Raw genomic sequence first — 25413 nt, 5'->3', positions numbered from 1 at the left:
CAGTTTAACAATATAACAACATTTGCTGGATTTCGCTTGTCCGCTTTCCCCCCGAACCTTTCGAGAATTTCTCGAGGGTGTTTCCGTATGCTGGCGCGTCTATATATATGTACATTATGTAAGAGAGGAGGGGAGGGGCTTGTGTTCGGGATGAAGTTTTCCCGGTCGCAAGGTTAAATTCCGAGCATAAAAATTCATCGTGTACGAAAGAACGTTCGAATTGTATGGATCTTGATTGTGTACTTTCGAGTGGGCAACCTTATAAAAGTTAGCAGCTACGCGTCGTTGCAAAAATTTCTACTTTGCGAATCGATCGCAATAAAAGGCAATTGGAGGGAAAATAACGCCAAAATGAAATTGTGTTAAAGTAATTTCCAAAACAGTGCCATACCTACAGTTAAATTGAAAACGTGAAAAAATAAATAAAAGCAACCGCGCCAGACTTGCTCACTTTAGCTTTCTTTGAAAAAAAAACTCATTCTCACGCGGAAAAGTCCAGTCGATTAAAAAATTTAACTATTTTTTACTTAAAATGTCTACATAACTAGCAGCGTGACTCGGCGATACACTGCGTTCATGATAAGCACCGAGATGTCGTCGGGTTTTATCCCGTGAGCTTACCTCGATTGAAAATAATTTATTCTATAATCTGACTTTAATGCTGCTGGTCAGACTTGGATATTTGTGACTCCAAGTCGATCGTTTCCTATCAGAGTTTGACAATGTATCTATTTTTTTATTTTATCTTTAACTAGATGAACCCGGCATGCGTTGTAGTGCCACAGTAACGCGTGCAATTCCCGTTCCCGTTCCCGTTTCCTTAGTAGTGCAAAGTAGGCGCGGCGCGATTATTGTCACGCGTTGAAGGCGGAAGGATAGCTTTACTTTCGCGTCAGTAAAATTATAATTACGAATATTATTATTAAGAGGATTTTTCCCGTTTTATTTTTTGACAGTTATCTTCCCGGACATGCATAAAATAAATCCCGAAAGTTCCATCGTAATCGGTTCAGTGGTTTAGGAGCCTATTCGAGACACACAGACAGACAGACATTCATTTTTATATACATATATAGATTTATACCAAAATTCAAAAGCGTAGTAAGAAATAATACAATGCGAAAGATTGAGAATCGTTTATTCTATCATATTAAAATAATATATTAGTACTGTCATATTATTTTATACACACAATAAAGTATGAAACTGTCAGAATCGACTAACGGCACGGCACGTTGATGTTAATAAGAAAATCTCATATTTTCCAAGACAGGAATACAATTTCGCTATCATACACAATGCTCGTCATGATCAGAAATTTTCCATATATATTTTATTATCGTTTCGTCGTAAAATCGCCTACTTCATATTTTCAAGCGTATAAAATTCACCTATATATGTGTGTATGTACATATACATATATTTTATTTTTATTTTTTTATTTTTATTTTACATATGTATATACCAGGAAGGCCTTACAGGAAAATCCCAATGCGCCTTCCTGGCCAATTACAAATACAAATGCAGCATTTTTTTTATTATAAGTCGTTGAATTGCGAGACACTGAAAAAACTCGCAAATTAACGAGACATCTATGAATTGTACATCAATTTTTATTGTACATCCATCAAATTTCAAATAGTGGTGACATAGTAGGTAGGAAGGATTTTTAGCCAATTTTTTTTCCGGGAACCGTTTCAACAATGAAATCAGAGAAAATTGGCAAACCCTGATAGGAAACGATCAACCTGGAGTCACAAATCCAGGTCTGACCAACAGCATACTCTGAAAAATTAATTTTCATTCAGGGATAGAACCCGGCACCTTCTTGACGGTAAGCAGAAGCTTAACGTCCGAGCTATGCTGCTGGCTATATGTACATATGTATATGAAAAAATAAATACAAACAATCAATCAAATCAGGCAAGTAATAATTTGAAATATATAAAGCGGAAATTTACACCCCACCATAAATTTAATTCCAACGATTAAAATCACTCACACGAACACTTAAGAAAAACGACTATTCATGTCATTTATGTGTATATTGAAGACATAAATGCCGTTAAATTTTATAACAGTAGAACATGCTGCCTGTAATTTCATAAGCATTTCAGACTCGTACCAGCATATAAAACATACAATTTATATACATAATTTCCTTGTCACAATGAAGCACATCGTGGTTTCCATTTTGTATAATCGTGCAAATACAGAATAAATTACTATTCAAAACCGTTTATGCTAAGATTTTCATTTAATATTTAATATGTTTTTTCGAACCGGAAACGTAACAGTATAAATATCGATTGAAAAATATCATATACTAATTGTTTCACCCGGCTTCACTCAGTATTTGTAATACAAACAGCTTAAACATGGCGAATCTAATAGTAAATATTCATTTGTTTTTTATTAAATTTATTTGAATCGAAAAAAAATAATATTCAACCAATCGAATCGTCATAGAAACTGACATGTTTTCAATTAACTAATCGAACCAACAATACATACAAAGTTTTTTTCAAATTTATATATTATATTTTAATTTGTTTTATTATTATAATATCGGCTCATTACCAATAGAGAGATCGATTCTTGAACTAAAATTGGCTACCCATGAACAATAAATAACTTTTTTAAGTTACAAGAGCGGTGAATCAATCTTAATTAAATTTGACCCACTAAATTCGAATATGATAATGATTATTGTTGGTCCGCTTTTGTTTATGAGATATGAGCGTTTAAAAAATTCGCAATTTTTAGTTTTTTGCTTTTGATTTTGGGGTATTTACCTCAAAATATGGTATTGCTGAGTTCAAAGTGAGTATTGGAACCAATAGTCGCTAGATAATTAATTATAAGTATTCTAAATTAATAAAAAAATCATAATTAATCTGAATATTGATTCAAATAAGCAATTTTGGCATAGCATTACTAGATTTTGAGTTAAAGACCACGAAAGCTAAAAAATTGTAAAAATTACGTATTGTTTTAAATGTTAATATCTCATAAATAAAAGTGAACCAAAAAAATAAATGTCATATTCACATTTAGTGGATTAAACTTAGTAAATATTGATTAGTTTCAGATTTTTTTGTTGCCTAATGTATAATATATAAATTTACTGTCTGGCCATGGTGGCGTATTGGGAATCTGATAAAGCCACAATGATATGATTGTAAAAATAAATATAAAATACATATTTTAAGTAATTTTGTATATTATTTGAAGGGATTAAGAAAATTTTGTACGGATCAACGTCAGTTACGGTTTTAATCCGGCTGGAGAAGGGTGACGAAAACACAAGAAGAAAAGTTTCATCCAAGTTTGACAAAAGAAGATCTTTTCAATTCCAAGTCGAGTTAAGTTCCAATTTGAGAACTGTGTGAATTGAAACGTACTTAAATCAATTATTACGCATTACAGGCGCACTTTACTTGAGAGCTCTTCGCAAATGCCTCTTTGCAGACGGACGGTCAATATTTATCCGTTGAATTTAATTCAATCCATCTGTTATATACATCCATTTATAAATATATACGTATGTATATCATACTTTAAGACGGAGAAACAACGTAGACATTAAACACAGAAACTGCGAAATGTAGGTTATGATAATAGACAATTGTAATACTATTCGAATAATAGCACTCATCCCGTTCCATTACCGACAATCCATCCTATGCGTACAATATATACGAACACAAGTTACATTTCGCTGTAAAACGTTTCCATATCACTCGGATAGGGTGTAATTTTTCCACAACGATCCCTTTTCTCTTTAAAGCTTCGAGATAAGAGGTGAGTTTGTAAAAAGCTCACTCCGTTTTTGCTAGTCGAAAACCCCACTTAAACGCTGTGAGTTGTTGCTCTTATTTTCCACCGTCTGGTTTTCGTTTCAACTCGGGCCATTTTTTTTGTTGAAAAAGGTCAAATGTCAAAAAAAAAGATACTTTTGCATGTAAAATGCCATATGCAGGGTTTTAAATGAAATAGAAAAACACTTACTTTGACTTGATCTTGTTCGCCCGCATACTCGATGCTCTGGAAAATTGTCCACGTGTATCTTCTCCTGACTTCCATTCTGGCCAAGTATCGACGATACCAGCGCTGTATCAATATAGCTGCTTTCATGGCTGTAACAATATATATAAAAAAATAAGTAAAAATGTGTAAAACATCATACAAGCTTATGTAAAGCATAAAGCGATGTTATTTTGGCAAAGTTTCCATCTTTGATACTAAATAGAAATGAGAAAGTTATAATTTGTGTCTATGAAAGATGGAAACTTAGTGCCGAAAAATAAATTAGATTACTCAAGTTTCCATCATCTGGCTTTTAGAATTTCAAACGGAATGGAGGATGGTGCAATACCTATCGTCTATATACATATGTATGTATAAAATAACACATATATAATCATAATAAAATATCTAAAAATAAAATACACTTCGTATACATTTACTTAATATGTAAACGTACATCAAACTTCGTTGAATTATAAATAATAGCGATTTTTACTACGGACGTTTCCCCACTGCTTCAAGAGATCAATGGAAAGTCATCAAGGAAAATTTTGTTCGACCCACTTAACCGCCGGCAAAAAAAAAATTGATCGAGTGGAACGAGTAGACTCGGCGGTTTTTCGCAAATGGCAAAAAGTCCTACAGACATGCGGAGGGAGCATCGCAAAATCCGATATTTTCGTGTCTCGTAAGTACAAGTATGTAGTAGAGATAACAGTCGAGTGCGCACCAAACACGACAATAAGCCCAACTTAACGTTTACTCTGTTGCCCCTTTTTTCCAGTGGTTTTCAAACACTATTGTGCAAAAAATGAAGTGGAGGAAAGCGCACATTCCTTTAAGGAAACCGAGATACGTATTCAGGACATCCTTTGATCCCGTAATCTTATTGCATATTCAACCCAAAGAGAAAACACACATATGCGACCCGCCTCTGCCTACGACCCAGTATTATGTTTAATGGTAAATTTTGTATGCTTGAGATATGCCAATGTGCGGTAAAATCTGAACAAATGATTTTTTTACTATTATATCATTTTATTTTTTAAAATACCTAAAGGTTCGTTTATACCAATGAGCATCAAGTTGGCAACTTCATGTAAACAGTACGTAATTTATTTATTTTCAGTTTTCGACCATTGTGGCATTACGACCATTGCGAGACCATTTTCGACCATTGCGAGAAGACAAAGAGTTGGAGACATTCATATACATACATACATATATGTATTCCATAATGTGTACGTGGCGGTGATCGAATAAATGCACTCAAGAGAACCGCACTCTTGTGACATCAAAACTTTCAAAGATGCCCAAGAAGTACTATCACAATAGAATCACACAAAAAAGCGTCAAGGGGTATTTGTATATTATCTGAGGGTGCTAACCCTTTTTTGTAGAATTTCATTAAGTTATTCTTGAGCGTCTTTGAAAATTAGCATTTCTCGAACTGCGCCACTATTCAGTGTAATTTAGTGCATTATTCGGGGAACCGTACGTGGCGTATCCGAAACAGCAGTAACCGACACCAAATTAATATTATATAACAGTACATGTTACCGAAACGCATAGAGCATAATCGGATTTCTTTGACGTGAAGTCATAGTGGCGAGTGCACCCACACTAATGCAATGCACATATGGATATTTTTGGAAACTTCTTATAGTGACAATATTGATACGATGCAAGCAATATTGCACCCTATTTTTGCACTCTGTAATATATCTATATATATGTAAGCCGATTTGGCCTTGCCCACGTCCAAAGCAAGTACCTGTATAGTATGAATAGAAGAGTCTTTTCCGTATAGTGCTGTGCCAAGCTGTTGATGTGTAGTTCTCTATAATATGAATGGACCTTTATACGTATTTTCACTCGTGATTTTAATCCAACAAGGAAACATATGCATAACATGACAAAAATTATAACAAAAATTCCATATCCAATAGCCAGCAGTATGGCTTGCGTTTATGTTAAATACCAAGAGGTTACTGGGTTCGATCTCTTACTAATCCTTAATGCTGCTGGTCATACTTGAATATTTGTGACTCTAAGTCGATCGTTTCCTATCAGAGTTTGCCAATTTGTCTGATTTCATTGTTGAAACGGTTCCTCCATCAAATTGGCAATATTTACAATATGTAAAAATTTATGTGCAAGTCTAAATCCACAAATGTCTCCAGTTAGGCTTTCCTGGTATATATCTATTTAAAAATAAATAAATATCGCTATGATATGTTCAAAAACGACTATTATTGAGATCATTTGAAATAAATTCACAAATAGTTAGTATCATACAAATAAATATAGGTATACATACATGTATATATGTAATTCAAAAGAAAGTCAATCCAAATAACAAATCATTTGAAATCGGCAACTTTTTCTCATCTGTAACGGCGAGATTGGTTACCGAATTGAAATTAAGCCTTCGAAAAGGCAATAATCCTCTCGCCCGTTCGCCAAGAAAGCGATTGTTATTTTCTTTTTAATATAAATCTTCGAGGAAAAAAATCGGCAATAATTCCTCATTCCAATGGAGAGTGTGGGTCGGGAGATATTACGAGAGAGATCGTTTCTTTTATCGGCGTCTTTGTGACATTGCACATTTCACGTTTTTCCCCAGGGAAAGCTCACCCAGAAGAAAGGGAGCTTCGGTCGAGGAAATTTATTTGACTTGCAGAACCTCCCCGGTGACCCAAAGCCGATGTTTTGTTTGTTACACCGCAACGAGTATCTTCCCACGAGCACCGCACAATTTGTCAATCCTCGTTTCGCCCACATTTTGCATGTATTCTGCGCTACGAATGAAATGTAGGAGAGCAAAAAAAAAAAAAAAGTAATGCGAAAAACATAATAAAATCCGTCGTGATAAACAACGTCGACTTTGCGTGTTGACTGAATCACTTTATGTGTGTAAAATATTTATTAAACGGGCGTTCAATATATGCTATTCATATATGTAAATGGTTATTTTTAAATCCATTTTCTATATACGTAAGCGCGTTACAATGCACACTTCTGTTACATAAGTGTATTATAATGTTTCATGTAATACTCGTTTTACTCACAAAACAAAATACGAGAGAAAATATACAATGTACTTTATTCAGTGGCGCAATTCCACACAAGATTTTTATGGAAATCCAAGGATCTCAAGATTCACCAAAGGAACTGATTTCAAATACTATATACATATATATCTACATCTTATTTTTTATGATGGCCAGCAGTATACATAGCTCGATGGTTGCGTTAATGCTAACCACCGGGAGATTTCCGGGTTCAAGGCCTTGGGTTGACCTCGATTGAAGAGAGTTTATTCGGAGTATTTTTACAGTGCTGCTGGTCAGATTTAGATATTTGTGATTCCTAAGTCAGTCGTTTCTTATCAGAGTTTGCCAATTTAAGCAATTTAATTTCAATTTACTGAAACGGTTCCTAAATCAAATTGGCAAAACCATGCTACCTACTGTTTGTCACCTTTATTGGAATAAAATAAAAGCGTGATTGATCAGGTTTTTAATCAGTTTTCAATCAATCAACATATAATGTACAAAAAGTTGCTATTAACAATTATTATTAGTCAATTATTAATCTTCCCAACAAAGTATTAATTTCTGTATTTTTTAAACGCAAAGGGTTTTTATAATTCTTCCTTTCCTATATCTTCATTTCTTTCTATATTTTCGCTTTTTTAGTTATCATTTTACTGTTCTATTTTTTATGTCTGTGTATTTTCATTTATTTTATTATTTCTTTTTCTTGTTTACTTTTCCACCTCTTATTCTATTTTTTTATATCTTATTTTTATTTTATTATTGTTATCATGATTGTTTTATTTCTTTTGCTATTTTTTTTCATTTAATTTAGAATATATTTGTATAAGTCAACCCCCTTGAGTCTATCGGCTTTGCCGCCTCCCACAAGTATGTTAAATAAATAGATATACGCTATAGCTATAGTTTTATGTTATTTGGATCGAATTGAATAAATAAAAAAAAAATATAGAATATCATAAACTTTTTTTCTTCTGTAAAGAATTTAAAATATATTTTTTATCTTAACTTAACTTATCGAAAAATTTGTAGCAAGATAACAAAACATCACAGTTTAGCGAAACACCGTTTAAGAACCACTATATTGGTATAGTCTAACCCTCAGGGTTCGCACCATATCTCAGCCCTGTCATCCGTTGCTAGGGATGTGAAACTATTTACGTTTTATTTTTCGAACGTCAAATATGTTTTTGTTTAGTGGTTTGATAGATGTTTTCTTGTAAATAATCAAATAAAACATTGAACACTATGTATGACCACTGACATTAAACCAAACCAAAGTTATATCATAGGAATATAAATAAAATAAATTCCAAAGCATCGTTTACAAATATTTATAGAAAAGCACTATAGGTGTACATGTATATTAATAGCATCACGTTGATAGTATATAAAACATTTCATCAAAACCTTCAAAACGATTATAGTACACACATATACATTATAGTTCGCTTTCGACACCAAAGCACACGGAAAATGTTTGAAAAGCGCGACTTTTATCCGGATAGTCATCATTTGCGACTACAATTCGAAAATGCACGTTTTATTATTTGGCGGTAACGACTCTAATAAAAGTTGTATTTCGGCCTCGTAAAAATATATACGAGTTAACCTTTAGCCGGCGCGTGTTCCTCGTAAGGGAAAAATATCGAAAGTTTCATCGCACGCACTTTCAGATCACCAACGTGCGGCACACTTCCCCAAAGGTTAACTAAGAATAATAGACAATCTCTTCCGAGAATTATTTCAATATCACATAATGAAGAGCGCGCGTCGCTTGGGACTTCCCTAATGGAAAAACTGTCACGAATGAGGCGATTTTATTTATGAATCGGTTGACCTTTAGCGTGATTAACATGACCCGTGTTCTGGTGCTTTTTGTTCGGATTGTATAAATAATTTCGCACATTTATCACACAAAAAAAAAAAAAAAAAACAAAACTCCCACCTCACACAAAAGGACGAACGATCCATATTTTTTTTGTATTTTATTCGACCGCATTCCGAACGAACAAAAAGGTAATGCGAATCGTTTTGTTTTTGTTCCGCAAATTGGTAATAAAATCTCCGAGTTCACGCGAGCCTAAATTTTTGCTATCGCAATTGGATTCCGAGAGCATATCCAAATAACCCAAAAAGCCCGTTGCACCAATAAGGGCATTTAGTACATTCATTAAAGCATCTGAACTTTTGACGAGGCGAAAAACAAAGAAACGCAAGAGCTTTCAGACGTCTAAATATTTCACCGCATACATCTTGTTAAATGTTGCACGTGTTTTTAAGAGCGATTTGTTGTCTTGGCGCGAGGTTTTATTGTCGGGTGCACTCTGCGAATTTTCTCGTGTGGAAATCGGGCAGGCAGGATGCGGGAAACGTCAGCGCAGATGCATAAAGAACGAGAGATTACGGAAAGGACGATACGGGAAGACGACACAAAGGGTAGATAGAACCAAAACTCTGGAAGGAATGTGTGTGTGTGTGACGGGATGGAAAATCACGAGGGATAAGTGCATCGTCACGTAGGAGGATTAAGAGTTTCCTGGAGAGATTGGACCGAGATTGTTGCTGCATTACTTGCGAATCGTTAAACTTATCCCTGTGTTCATATATTATATTATACGTGTAATGCATTGCAGTTTGGAAACAAGTTTATGTAGTAAATCTGGATTATTCGAAAATTGTTTACGTAGAATAAAAGGCTAATAAAAACCTTGTAAAAAACAGCATATGGTTATGGAACAGGATATGAATTTTTCTAGCCTAATGCCTAAGTTTTCGAAATATAACAAAATAATTTTGATAACAGATTTTATTTTTTATTATTGTTAATTGTTAGCTACAGCGTAGTGCGCTGGTAGAGCTTTTGCATACCAGTAGAGAGGTTGTAGGTTCAAAGCCCAGCCAAATAAGCTGCTGGCGAGATCTTATGGTTATTAAAACACCGATCGATCATCTCCTGTTAGAGTTTTCAGATTTCTTTAACTTATGTGTCGTTACGAATCTAATTAATCAGTATCCTTTTCATCAGTTTCTCGCAAATTCGATTTATTAACATCCCGAATTTTCTGTATCAAAAAAATTTTTATTACAGATGTCGTTATTACATAGTATGTAATCTTTGTACTGTTATGTTTGAAAAAAACTGTTAGTGCCTATGTACAGAAATAAACTATATGTGTCGCCCTGGGGTAATTCCTGTCATGGCACATATGATGCTATAAAAATAAAATAAAAGAAGTATGCTATAAAAATAAAATAAAATATGTATGACTTTTCACTATTCAAAATTTTCACTATTTTCACTATGAAATAAATCTTTTATAAACATTTTAATTAATTAACTCACCCAAAATCAATTCAGTCGTACTTGATTTTTCTACCTACAAATACCTACATATGTACATTTGTACATACTATTAGATTCGAGCATATTTTTGTCCATTTCCCATCCATTTACCAAATAAGCTACATAAATACATGTTCTACTACTTACAGTTGTTTTCTTTCAGTCGCTCTATTATACTCAGTGTTTAATCATGCTTTATATCCGTGTGTTTCTCTTTTAGTATTTTGTTATTCCAAGGATACATCTCCCTTGCTTCTTTGAGTACATTTTATTTCAAATAAGCACTAACACAGTCCGATGTAAAATCTACATATACACGGTTATACAGTTCAACGAATTCAGAATTTGCTATATAAGATCTTAAACTTGAAAGATTATTGAAATACTTTTCCAATTATTATCATAACATTTGGGGAAAAAGTTGAAATTGAATTACACTCAAAAGGTACAAGAACGCTGTCGTTCATTAGCAAGAGCATACCGTTTTTCCTTCCTTCCTCTTATGAAAAAAATATTAAATTGTTGTTTGAACCGAAATTCAATTAAGGTTTATAATGCCATTCGTACTAAACGTCGAAACTTTTCCCGTAAAGTCTTCCCCGTTTTCCACGCGATACGTATCTCAATAATGGCTGAAAGTCATGTGCTTAAGCGTCGACTATATATGTAATTGCCTGTTTCGAATTATTGAATTTTGACGCTCGAGAAAGTTGTAAAAGGACTCGCGAAACACGCAATTCCATACACGAAAGTTATTCATAAAGAAGGCAAAAAAGTTATATCCATTACACATAAAAGCAGCCATGTTAATAATTGAAAAATATAAAAAGAAATTGCAAATGGATAAGTAATATTACGAAATTAAATTTTCATCGGAATTAAATGCGAGGCTGAAAGAATATACAAACCGGATGACATGAAAACTCAATCTAATTACGTTAGTGGTATTATGTATGTACGTATATCCGATTAAAATGCTTTCGATTTGATTACTTCCTAGTATTGGCTTAATCGTGAATAATCAGTATCAAAAAAATTAGTACACATGTCTGTGAAACACATACAATTTTCAAAACCATATAAATCACCCAAAAAAATCATAATAACAGGATTTATAATAAAATATAATATTAATATAAGATAATAAACACGACAAAACGCCAACACGCATATAAATACCTTTGGGCAAATTTTAATCAACATATATAATATAACAGTTCTAAACATGCCATTTGGCGGTTTAATATCAGTGATCATCATATATTATATCGTATATTAGTGAAATATTTACATTTTGAGATGAATAGGAATATTGATATGGGTCTACGTGACGAGACAGAATGTTAAATTACAGAAAACACAAATATCGGAAGACAAAGATCGAAAATCGAAAATGTATAATACCGGTCTCCGTGATTTGACAGAATGTTAAATTACAGAAAACGCAAATATCAGAATGCAAAGATCGAAAATCGAAAGATCTTAAGTCGAAAGATCAAAAAAATGGTGCATGGTAAACGGTACATACTCACTTAATTTGCGCGAGCAAGATTCAACAGAAACAAGAGGAACATGCTTTTCCTCCCGTATTCTGCGCGCGCACAATAATACGGGAGGGAAAGCCTGTCCCTCTTGTTCCTGTTGTATCCTGCTCGCGCAAATTAAGTGAGTATGTATGTGAGTATGTACCGTTTACCATGGCCTATTTTTTTTTTTTTTTGATCTTTCGATTTTCGATCTTTGCCTTCCGATATTTGCGTTTTCTTTAATTCTGTCTCGTCACGGAGACCGAGTACCTACATATGTATAATATGTATGCGTGTTTGTAAAATGTGTTGAATGAAATTGCGATATTTGTAAGACAAGTTTTGCAGGAAATTTCGTCGTAACAAATGGCTTACAATTGTTCAACAGACATAAAAAAGTAAATTTTAGCTCAAGGGATTGTCACAGAAACAATCGTAATTTTTTTGAAACATGTATGTTATAAACCATATACATACATAAAAGAACAATGAGAAAAATACAGACAGAAAAATTATGCCGTTTGATAACAATTTAGTGCAAAAGTTAGATGTTTTAAAATTTTATAATCACGTATTAATTCCATTACAAAACTACCCAATGAAATATCAAACGGATAAACTATCAATAGAAAATAAAATTTAAAAGAATTTACAATTGAAATGCAATCAACTGGAGTGAACTATCGTGGTTTTAGGTCGACCTTCTTTTGGGCATAGGCTTGATTAGACATGTTTGCCAAGTGCAAGACCAACTCTATTCGAAAAAGTGACACAATAGGAAGCCGTTGCGTCGCGTCGCATCGTGTCGCGTCGTTTCACCCTGGATCCGGCCATGGAGACATGTAAATGTATTTGTTACAGTTGAAGCGTATTTTCACATGTAATATATTCCAACTGGCGTTTTAGGTCAATCATATTCGAATTCAAATCAACTAGTTGTAGATATACTTATATATGTACAACCTACATATGTATGTATACTATAAATAAATAAATAAATATCTACAAGCGCAAACACACTTTCAACAATAAGCACCAATTGTAATATAACAATTGAGTTTTGACTGCTCTGATGCTGTTACAAATGCTTTAGAATTCAATAATGCGGTTAAATTTGCTCGGTATTATGAATGTGTGAACCAACTTATAGGTGAGCTGTATTTTCAGTTGTAATATATTTTGACCAGTTAGAATGAAATTCGCCATATGAATCAACTTACGTGGGTTTGAGGGAATATGTTACAATTGAAAATACACTTCAACTATAACGGTAGTTAGTACCAGGTTAGTTGGAGTATATTTCAACTAGTCAAAATTTCCTATCAGAGTTTGCCAATTTTCTCTGATTTCATTGTTGAAACGGTTCCTGGTAAAATTGGCTAAATATCCTTACTATCTACTATGTCACAACTATTTGAGATTGATTAATGTAAATATCAATAAAATGTATGTACAATTCATAGATTTCTCGTTAATTTTCGAGTTTTTCAGTGTCTCGTAATTCAGCGACTTGTATAATAAAGAAATGCTGCAATGTTTGTAATTGGCCAGGAAGGCGCATTGGGGTAACCCGAAAGGCCTTCCTTGTATATATGTAAAAAATAAATAAAAAAATAAAAATAAATAACAACTGGAGGATACACTTCAATTGTAACACATGAGCCGTTATATTTGAAAATCCAATTTTCAGTTGCAAAAACACTATTTCTGTTTACTATTTCAAATTATTATCACTTGTTTTAATTCGATATGTCCAGAATCTCGGAAAAGCAGAGGAAGCACATTAAAGACAGCATTATTTTTAAATATTGCTAAACGCGAAACATTATATTTAACGTTTTGCGAAATATTTCTCGAAATGAAGAAGAGTGTAATTGTGCCACTATCAAATATAACTGCTCATATATACCTCTCATCGGATCGGAAAAGCTTTTAATATTCGAATCACATTATGCTGAGTGTGCCGATATTGTATTTTTGAAGAAAAATGTAGAGGGCTAAATTAAATTATTAGAGAACATTATTGGAAGAGCTCCGTTATTCTCAGCGCGAGAGCTTTTAAAACTTAAAAGCTCTCGTCGCGATGGCGAAACGATTGCAGAGACAACGCAGTAAATCGAATTGACCCATTTAACCGTTGTTGACACTTAGTTCCTTTATACGAGTTTTTCAACCTCTAACTAACTGCGATCCAGCGAAAATTCTGCACCCGATCGTGGTAAAAAGCCTTCAGAGGCGAAGGATGACGAAAAAGCTCTCGAGGGCGATTTCGACGCCTCGTTTGCAATTTTTTCGCTTAGTTTAATGGCGCTTGAGGACATAGTAATTGAATTAATGCTCGTTCAAACGTGTACAAAGCAAACGACCTGAACTTCAAAATAATGAGCTAAAAAAATAGAAAATCCATACCGACTATATCCACATTGCACAAATGAGATCAAAAACATTCGAAGGAGATTAATCCAGTTTGAAACTTATAGCCCGGTAAAAGGTTCGTAGAATTAACAATAATACTGCAGATTTTTTTATACAGACCTATGCTATTAATAATTTTGAGATTAAAAAAATGTACATTGCATTCAAATTTAATCAATATTGAAATTTCTACGCAGCGAAATTTGATTACAGCATCCAGCAGCCCATTTAGATTGCAGCTAATAAATTTCATCGGCCTTCAAAACCGTATCTTAAGCTTGAAACTAACCGAATAATTAGGCTAATAGATTTGTGTACGGCGTAGTATTACTTTCGGAACTAATTTCTGAAACTTTGAATTCTCATTTAAAAGTTATCCAATAGTATGCTAATTAAAGTTTCAAGGAACTAGTACATTTGTAGTATGCAAGCGTAAAGTTAGGTAAACTGGTAAAAATTTAAAATTTATATAAAACATTGCGAAAACAATCTCGATGAGTTGATTGATCGCAGACGAATTTTTCTTCACTCGTCAATCTGTTATGTTTTTTTTTAAATATCTTATCTCGTTGACCTTTAGATACACGCTGAACTATCCATTTTCCCAGGCTTTAGATAAGGCCTGCGTGATTTTACGAGATGCGATTTTACTACCACCATAAATCACCCGGCTATGGAGTTTTTTTCCGGAGACAGTCGACTTTCGCTTTGCTCGTACATTCTTCGAAAAATACAATATTAAATAATGTATATGTAATATTTTCCTCCGTAAGAAATTAAACTGTATTTTATATTTGATTATCAAATTAAATATTAATAATAATACAATAAAAACATTGTATCGATTGGAATATTACACAATGCGTGAAATATAATCATAGCTATGTAAATTTGTATCGACGTCACTCTACTACCACAAAAGCTACATTAATTATTTAAATCATAATACGCACAGGCCAGTGCCTCTGAATTTGATACATATTTTATCACAATGCGTAACAAATACTAACCATTTTGACGAAAATCTGCAAAACTAAACTTGAGATGTTGTTGTAATTCAATACTACCTAGATGGAAATGTCTTAAAGGATTATTTTACATCATTAGATATATCTAAATAGACAATTTATTTGACATAAATAAATTGCACTGTAAGGTAGAAAACCGTCAAAATTTTATTTGATTTTTTTCCAAGACTTTCTAGCAGTATTCTCATTGCCGTTGAAAGGGTTTATAACCTAATTCAGAGGGTTACGGACTGAAACTTGGCACTACGAGTGTATCATATATTCAAGTAATGTATTTATTCTACTCATATCCGAGAGACTTTATACAATTCTCTCGATGAGGAAGCAACTCTTGAAATAGATTATATTCCCACATAAATACAAATATACATATTCTTAATACATTTAAAATATAAATGTATACTGTTTTAATATATGTTTTCGTATAAATGCGGTTACTTATCGAGTCGATCACTATCCGCAAAAAGCTTCTCTTTTCTTCGATAAATGAGAACTGTGATAGACGTTAAACGCGAAAATAATTGAACATGAACTGAAAGCTTTTTCTCGTACGGTTTGGTCATATTGTATACATATGTATACATATATAGTTTTATATACGTATTTGCGTAGATACACACGTTAAAAAAATATTACATTAATCCTAAAATCAAGGTTTCTCGATATTATTATCGTGTTGGATACATTATTTTTTGTAGAATTAAAAAGGCAATTGTCTAACAACGTACTGATGTCAGATGGATTATGTAAGAGAAGCAAGTATTGATTTGAGATCCTGCAGGGTTCAGAAAAAGAGCCAAGCTTACAGTACAAACGAAATAATATTATCAAATAAAAAAATTACGACGTGTCGATAAGAATTTCATTAACCGATACTAAGTTTCATTTCGATAGGACTAGCGGTGTTAAAAATATCCCCAAAATACACACACACACACAGACACACACACACACATTGTTTCTAGATCATGAAAACGTGATCAGTGATCGATTCTGAGTTCGAATCAGTCAAAATCTCGAGTTCGAATTTTCGCATGATCACAAAACTTCATCTATTGTTACTACGTTCATAGATAAAGTAAAAATCTGATCGTGAGTGGAAAGGAAAAAAAATGACATGGGATTTACATACATATGTAGCGAGTAGAGATACTATTAAAAATGAAATTTTACTATTAGCTCACTTCTTTGAAACATCTCAATCTCGAGAGAAAATGAAAGCAGATTGAATGTGCTAGTTCGAGAGACGATGCAAAGTAGGCTCTTCTAGAGGAATCAGGTATTGGGGCTCTGAATATCAAGTTATATTGAAAACTTTCAGCCTCTAAATGTTCAAAGGGAATTTTTAGCAATAGACAGTTCTTAAACTACATTTGACGACGCTTTTATTGCCGTTTACGTCATTTGAATAGTGTGAATGTGGAAACTGTGAACCCGTTGACGGTAACTGGTAAACTTTAAACAGCCATAAAGTCGCAAGTAACCCTACCATTTTAGGGCATTAGGTTAATGTGTGGTTTATGCATGTAAATGGTAAGCAAATTGACATTTGCGAAGCGCAATAAAGGGCGTCTACGCGAACTGTTCCACTAATATCAACCCCAAACCGACAGGCGAAGTCGAGTAAATTCAAAATAAACTTTTCTTTTTCCAAAAATTGGTGCAACATTGTTATATTTTTCGGCATCTGTCTGTTAACTGTTGCGAAACACAATGGCGAGGCTTTTAATCGCACAACGGCATATCGACTCATCGCACGGTGTCAGGACAATGTGTCTGGGATCGATGGGGGCTATATTGTGCGTGGGTTAGCATCCAAAGTACATTATTTATAGTGAAGGGGTTGAATTAATGGAGTCCCCTGAGTAACCATTACCTGGCCGATGTAAGCATATTATATTACAGACGGCTTTTCTTTTTTGAAAGTATCGGCCAACACTTTCGTTCAATTTTCACCCAGTCGATGACAAAGTAAATTTGACTACCCGAAAGAAAATAATGGACTGCGAACGGTAGGCTTTTCTTTTGTCGAGAGAGGAAAGTATCTATTGTATGCGAAAAACGAAACAATAAATAGAAAATTCGGCATAGCCAATCCATCGCCTTTCTTCGAACAAAGCAGACGTACGATGTATAAATATGTATGTATGTACGTACAAAATTATATTATATATAATATATATGTACATACATAATTCAACCACGTGTTTTAACTCGAATTGGCGTACTTAGATTCGAGCGATGTTTTAACTTTTCAAGAAACATTAATGTATCTGAATTTAATAAATAATTATGTATATATATTAATAAATAATTACATATGTGCTGTCTTTCAAAGAACACGGAGGAAAGTATTTGTTTTTTTTGATTGAAAGTAACTTTTTCAACAACAAATTTTATTACATAAAATGAGAAAAATTTTATCAATAAAAATATATCTATTACAATTCTTATAACAATCCAAATCTCGCCAGTTATCGGAATCATTAAAAAATCAGATCAAAACCTGTTTTTATAACCATACCTTTTTTATCGACTATTTATTTATATACATATAATTAAGTTTTGGTAAGATTAGAATGATTTTATTTAATACTAGTGTTGGACCCGTTGATTTCAACGGGTGGTTTCGAAAAGGAATTGAAACTCGAATAAAAATAAAGTTAAAGATATTGAATCGACTGGTTTCGGAAAGAAATTGATGCACGAATTACGAAGTGATTACGAATTACGAACTACGTTTTGTGCATCGCCGACCTCCTGACGCCTTTGCCCCCGATGCCTCCGTCGCTCCGGGGCCTTCGGCCCCAGCGCCGCCGGCGCCTCCGGCGCCCCCGACGCCTTCGGCACCCCGGGGGCTTCGCCCCCAGCGCCGCCGACGCCTCCGGCGCCCCCAGCACCCCCGATGCCTTCGGCACCCCGGGGGCTTCGCCCCCAGCGCCGCCGACGCCTCCGGCGCCCCCAGCCCCCCCGATGCCTTCGGCACCCCGGGGGCTTCGCCCCCAGCGTCCCCGATGCCTTCGGCACCCCGGGGGCTTCGCCCCCAGCGCCCCGATGCCTTCGGCACCCCGGGGGCTTCGCCCCCAGCGCCGCCGACGCCTCCGGCGCCCCCAGCGCCCCCGATGCCTTCGGCACCCCGGGGGCTTCGCCCCCAGCGCCGCCGACGCCTCCGGCGCCCCCAGCACCCCGGATGCCTTCGGCACCCTGGGGGCTTCGCCCCCAGCGCCCCCGATGCCTTCGGCATCCCGAGGGCTTCGCCCCCAGCGCCCCGATGCAAAAATGAAAAAAATGAAAAAACTGAAAAAATGAAAAAAATGAAAAAACTGAAAAAATGAAAAAAATGAAAAAACTGAAAAAATGAAAAAAATGAAAAAACTGAAAAAATGAAAAAAATAAAAAAACTGAAAAAATGAAAAAAATGAAAAAACTGAAAAAATGAAAAAAATGAAAAAACTGAAAAAATGAAAAAAATGAAAAAACTGAAAAAATGAAAAAAATGAAAAAACTGAAAAAATGAAAAAAATGAAAAAACTGAAAAAATGAAAAAAATGAAAAAACTGAAAAAATGAAAAAAATGAAAAAAATGAAAAAATGAAAAAAATGAAAAAACTGAAAAAATGAAAAAAATGAAAAAACTGAAAAAATGAAAAAAATGAAAAAAATGAAAAAACTGAAAAAATAAAAAAAATGAAAAAACTGAAAAAATGAAAAAACTGAAAAAATGAAAAAAATGAAAAAAATGAAAAAAATGAAAAAACTGAAAAACTGAAAAAAATGAAAAAACTGAAAAAATGAAAAAAATGAAAAAACTGAAAAAATGAAAAAAATGAAAAATATGAAAAAAATGAAAAATATGAAAAAAAAAAATTTTGTTCCCCATACTGGTTGATGGTTGATCGTCCGTCACATACAAATATACAAATATACAAATATACAAATATACAAATATACAAATATACAAATATACAAATATACAAATATACAAATATACAAATATATTTAGCGACAGTCCGTTTTTATATATAGTATACACACATATGTACCAGTGGCGTGCGGTGAAATCCTTGCTGTTTTCGTCGCACAGCCTTACTTACATGTGTGTGAGCAGGATACAAGAGGATTCGGTATGACGTCACAGCATCCTCTTGTATCCTACTCGCGCAAATGTAAATAAAGTTTTGCGACAGAAACAGAGAAATTTCTACCGCACGCCACTGATATGTACGTATAAATCGACCATCTTCTGACATTTGATCCAAATTTTGACACGGCTTAAAAAGTGGTAAGTATTAGGCTAGAAACATACGGAAGACTTATGGTAAGAACCAGGGCTTTAGAGTCGGTTCAGAATTTAGCGACTCTGACTCCGATTCCTACTCCAAACTTCAACTCGAACTTGAACCATTTTAGTGAGATCAACGTCAAAATATTAAAAAATATTTTATTTATGTATATATTATCTTAGCTATCAAGCTAATTTAAAAATACATCTTAATTACTTAGCTCTAAAATTTATAATTAACTTATATGTACTGTCCCTCACAGAGATAAAAACTCACACTACAGGAATTAAAAAAAAAATGTATGTATGTACATATATACATATGTATATGCAGGTGCGGCTCGTGCATAGGAACTGCGGCGCTGCAGCACCCCCAGAAAAATTACAAAAATATCGCATTTACAACTTGTATTTAGATATATTTGACATACTCATTAATAATGACTATGTCAAATATCTAATCATTCTTATTAAAATTATATTCACAAGTTGTAAATGTATACAAATGTGATTTTTTTGTAATTTTTCCGGGGGTGCTGCAGCGCCGCAGTTTCTATGCACGACCTGCGCCTGCATATACATACATATGTATGAATTTCATACACAAAACAAATAAATTTAATAAAAAAAATAACGAGACGGAAGAAACATCGGTTTTGGTCAGAACACATCTAAATATGTGTTCTGATATGTTATTTATAATGTAATTTAAATTCTAATATATCTCAATAATGAAAATAAATACACGAAAGTTGACTTAAATTTCCACAAACATTAAATGTCGATCTATCCGAGTCGATTTGTAAGAAATTGATGTTTGTCGGCGGAGGGTTAAACTACGCGAAAAGACGGGGCGTTACATTATAAGTATCAAAAGTGAATAATCTGTACATAATTTGGGCGTAAGTTTCGCAATGATCGATTGAAACGAGGGTGGCAGGTTGAACTTTTACACAACAATCCCCGCTCCCACCAGACCATTGTCGTCTTGCAACAAAGCATCATTCATCGTATGATTGATGCTTCCAATGAACATACCTGCCCTAACCGGAAGACATTTTTCCTATTTTACGACGGTCAGGTGCGCTCAATTTCCGCGGGGAGACGAACACCCATCTAGAAACAAACATTCTCCAAACATACATTTACATACAATGTACATATCTATGTATAATTCACGTATGTAAATAGACATCTACAAAGTATGTTTGTATACAGGAGGCAGAAAAATACCCAATTGCTTTCGGTTCCAAATATATATGTAAGATACGTCGGCTATTGTCTAATAATGTGGAATGAAGTGTATTTAGTGATATAAATAAAAAAATAAAAATGATATATTCGAAATATACTTTTTGATGTTTGAATGTAATAGTATTTTAGGCATCGGTTTGAGGAGGACTGACATGGATATTTTCCAGTCCATTGTTTGAATGGAGCGGAAATTTTTTCACCGCTTGACAAATTATGGCAATTTTAAAACCTTCACTACGAACGGTAAAGCACACATTTTCACATTTGCATTCGGGTCGATTCTATTATCTATAGGTAAACTTAATAAAGCACTTTCCGCTCCAACGTAACTATAATGTCATGTGTTTTATGAATTTGAAATTGATAGTTTTTAAATAAAATACACATGTAAACATTGAGATTTATTTAGAAAGAGTACGCTTTTCACTCCTCCAGCTAGTTTAGAAGGTCCGTTTTTGAGATTTTTAAAGACACGGTCGTTAAAATGAGATCTTGAAACTGTGTATCCTTAATTATTCTTAATTATTCCAAGATCTCTTACTTATTCATTCCGTTTTTTTTCGATTTTTTTATAGAACGAATCTCACTGTACCTTTTTAATGTCATTTAGACCGCACGTCGCGATAATTTAAGTTGTTTGGAATATTTTTTATCTTTTCCGACCCTTGAAAATGTATTTATATAATCTGAAACCTGTTTCTTTCACTCGATTTGATGTTTTAGGCATTTTTCCGTGTTTTTGATAAAAGCAACGCGACGAACTAACACTACTCACTAAACACCGATTTGTGTAAAAACGACAGTTTCGTGTTTTGTTTAATAATGATTGATAAACTATTGACCGAATGAACTGACGGACGCTTAGTCGAACGAACATTAGGTCAGCCGACATTTGACCAAACGGAAATTAGTCCAAACGGATACTTGGCCGAACAGACATTAAGCCGACGGATATTTGGCCGAATGAAATTTTTAATTGTTGAAATTTATTGAAAATATCAAATTTTAATGAGATCGAGGTGATTTCAGAATGATGTATTTGTTTTCACTGAGTCTTGAGTAATTTCGATACACAATCGGCTAAATGTCCATTCGGCCAAACGTTCGTCGACCAAATGTCCGTTCAGCCAAGCATCCGCCGGCCTTACGTCCATCGACCAAGTGTCCGTTCGGCTAAAAGTCCGCTCACGTTAATAATAAGCAACTCAAGGAAGAGAAATAGTAGTTAAAAATAGAGGAATAATTAAGATGAATGGCTGGTAGTGGCTGTTTTAAATACCCGAGTACTATTGGTCAAAAGCTTTGATTACAAGTGCTCTAATACATTTTTCCACGGCTGTATATGTTTTATATGTATGTACGTACATATTTCGATATTATATTATAACGTGGAAATTGATTTCAACTTATATTAATTAGAATATTCTATTATAATTAAATATTGAAAAAGTTATTTATTGTCGTGGAGTTTCCGAGATCAGAGTGAGAGACACAGTAGTTTATTGTTCTTGATCCGTCGGCCTATCAGCTCCGAATGACATACGGACCAAAACCGGATAATATTTATACCCATCGGGTACTTCCCACATATACAATAATAGACCATTGGTCGATGTATACAACTTGGCTGTTGTATACAGCTTGTTCATATGTCGAAGCTTTTTTGGCGCGAACACGAGATCACGAGCACCGATTCCCCAATCTCTAGGTTACAGAATTATAATATAATTATTAGTATTATGTACATCTGCAGCTATGCGTAAGTATGTACTTGATAGGAAAACAAACATGTATCTATGGAAATACATAAAACATCGCCATGAACAAGCTGAGCAATTTTGATATTGACAATAAAGAAGAGTAGAAATAATAAAAATAAAACCATAAATATTATAATGGCATATAAATTAAAAATGATATGTATGAATCACTCACTTCTTTCCACCTTGGTCATGCTGAGCTCGTCTCCCTTGCGCCAATATCTGAAGAGGTTGCGGGGGCTGAGGAGGGCGAGTAGGCCTCCGCCCCCGGTGACACCGCGGACGACACCCCCGCGTCCCCCCTGCTCCAACTCCGAACTTCGACAAGATGATGAGTCTTCACCGAGGGACAGAGATCGACGAGCCCCTCTCAAAGTGACACATCCGCAACCTCCGCACCCCATGATGCCAGCTCCCCCGGCCGCCGCCCCTTTCGCCCCCCCAGACAACACCTTCCGAGGAATCTTGACGACTGATTGACACAACACTGACTTTAACAATCCTTCATTATAACGTTTGTATATAAAACAAAATCACCACTCGCGTTCAACGCACTGTACAAATATATGTATAATTATATTGAGTAAATATTTAGCTCACTGCAAATTTCCAAAAATCTAAAAGTTTTATTCCATTTTTCAATGATTGATTACGCGTAAGCTTTCTCGGTTTTATTTGACGATACTCTTTCAAAGGGATCCGTGCAAAATTTAATGCAAAACCATAATCTATTCACTCACATTCCTATTCACATTCCCAAGATAACTTCATGTAAATATTTGACGAGTTGCGTTCCTTTAGGCACAGAATCGAGTATGCATGAAGACAAATTATAAATGAATATTCTTATCCGATTTGATTCATCACGATAGTAAACGTTTCAACGGTCTTGTATATATGTTTTAGTTAATCTTTGGGGACTGAGCCAAATAAACAGCGATCGAAAACAATTATTTAAGCGTCCGTCTGCGATACGTTTTCCGAATTTTGATTAACACTTCAATTGACTCAAGTATTGTATAAGCAAACGTTCAAAAACCTGCGTCACTATAAATATTTACATGTCAGTCAGTTATCTCTTCGCATTCGGTTGATTGTTTTGCTATGTTTTTAAATAAAGACAGACTTTCTTTCATGATATACTTATTACAAATAAGCTAAATGACTAATATAAAAAAAGATTACATCAAATAAAAAAGATAATTGTTATAGAAAATGAGATACGTACAAATGCGTATACGAAGTGGGAAGTCAAGAAAGCAAGGGGAAGGATATGGAAATAATTATACTCCCGTAGATATGCATATACATATGTATGTATATGTGTCATTGAATGACTTGTTGTGTGCTACTGGCATGGAAGAAATAAAAGAAAGAGACAGATCTCCGACATTTTGATTCGCTCTGCTACTATGTAGTTTCATTCGGGCGACAGTTTATCGAGCTGTTGAGGAAAAGCGTCATGAGACATTTTACAGTGACGATTTACAGTCACGAGAAAGGCGATTAATCGCATCATATAAGAACGATAAAATTTAACGACTTAAGTCATATCATCCTAATTGTGAGCCTTAACATTTTTCACGATTCAATAAGCTTGAATTAAATAAAAGGTTTTGTTTTAACACTTGAAAAGTGTCAATCACTCAAAAGCATTTCTTTTCTTAATTAATATTATTGCACTACTCCACAATTTTAAATTATATTCTTATTCACGTAATGGGCTATTCTGTCAGTATCCGAGTACGAAACATTTATCTTATCGTGTAGGTATAAATTTTTCAATGTACATTAGCGTAAGTATCTCAGTACGCATTAGTTTAAGTAGCTTTGTGTTCAAGAACGGCATTTTCTTGCAAAAGCGTTCTAATAAACATTATTTCAACTCATTTGATGTTTCATTGTTAAGATAATGTGTATATATACGACTTTATTTTTAAAAGCATTATAATCTTCCCGCATCGTCATTGTTGAACGAATTTTCTTGTTATTTTCGAGTGAACTTGAATGAACGCTGAAGACTTTCAGAGACTTAAACGATCCTAAGATTTCGACCGCTCTCCTTTGTCTTGATTATTGGGAAAGTTTATCGAGAATTTTATCAGTGCACGTGTTCGTGAAAACTTTTCGAAACAAAATTTCTTCGTCTCGTTTGGGTCCTCAATTACCATAAGTATCACGTTTGCCTAATCAAAGGCGAGCCTCTGAAAGCCTTATTTGAAATTTCAAACCTTCCACTCCAATATTTGTCATATTTTTGATAATTAATTAATCTCTTCATATTGATTTCATTATACATATGTAAGGAAGAATATAAATTTTTTCTTTAAGAGTTATTGTAAATACTTTGTAATTTATTTGTATTGTAAATATTGAATCACCGCTCATGTACCATGTATGTATGTATATGCAATACAAAAATATATTTCATGAGTCAGAAACCCTGAGGCGTGGAACAATTAGCGTTATATTGCATCCTTATTTTTTTGAAAACGTGATGTAGTACATACAATGTATGTATATTGTTGATTAAGTCTTCGCAGTTTCTGAAACAAAATATAAAGAAAAAATTAAAATACATACATTTTCAACAAGCATTATATATATTAGAATTTAATAAATCGTTTCGGCTTTCAAGAGGGATGGCTAAATATGAATATATTCAGACGAGAATCTTGATAACTGGGAATTACCGTTGAAAATTCTTGTCTCTC

The 25413-nt window shown here is 34.1% G+C and overlaps 1 protein-coding gene across 1 annotated transcript in view; it reads right to left on the bottom strand.

The window, feature by feature from the left end:
• The window catches only part of rdgC (retinal degeneration C), a 104777-nt gene extending 81674 nt beyond the window's left edge, over positions 1-23103 (bottom strand). Inside the window, exons 1-2 of the mRNA XM_077436659.1 lie at positions 22875-23103; positions 4012-4139 (exon numbers count right to left, since the gene is read on the bottom strand). Of these exons, the coding sequence (XP_077292785.1) occupies positions 4012-4139; positions 22875-23103 (357 nt within the window). The remainder of the gene's footprint in view (positions 1-4011; positions 4140-22874) is intronic.
• Between the last annotated feature and the right edge of the window lie 2310 nt (positions 23104-25413).

The sequence above is a fragment of the Arctopsyche grandis genome, chromosome 8, assembly GCF_051622035.1.
Source record: "Arctopsyche grandis isolate Sample6627 chromosome 8, ASM5162203v2, whole genome shotgun sequence".
Taxonomy (NCBI): domain Eukaryota; kingdom Metazoa; phylum Arthropoda; class Insecta; order Trichoptera; family Hydropsychidae; genus Arctopsyche; species Arctopsyche grandis.
The sequence above is the reverse complement of the archived record's forward strand: the minus strand, read 5'-3'. Positions and strand labels throughout refer to the sequence as shown.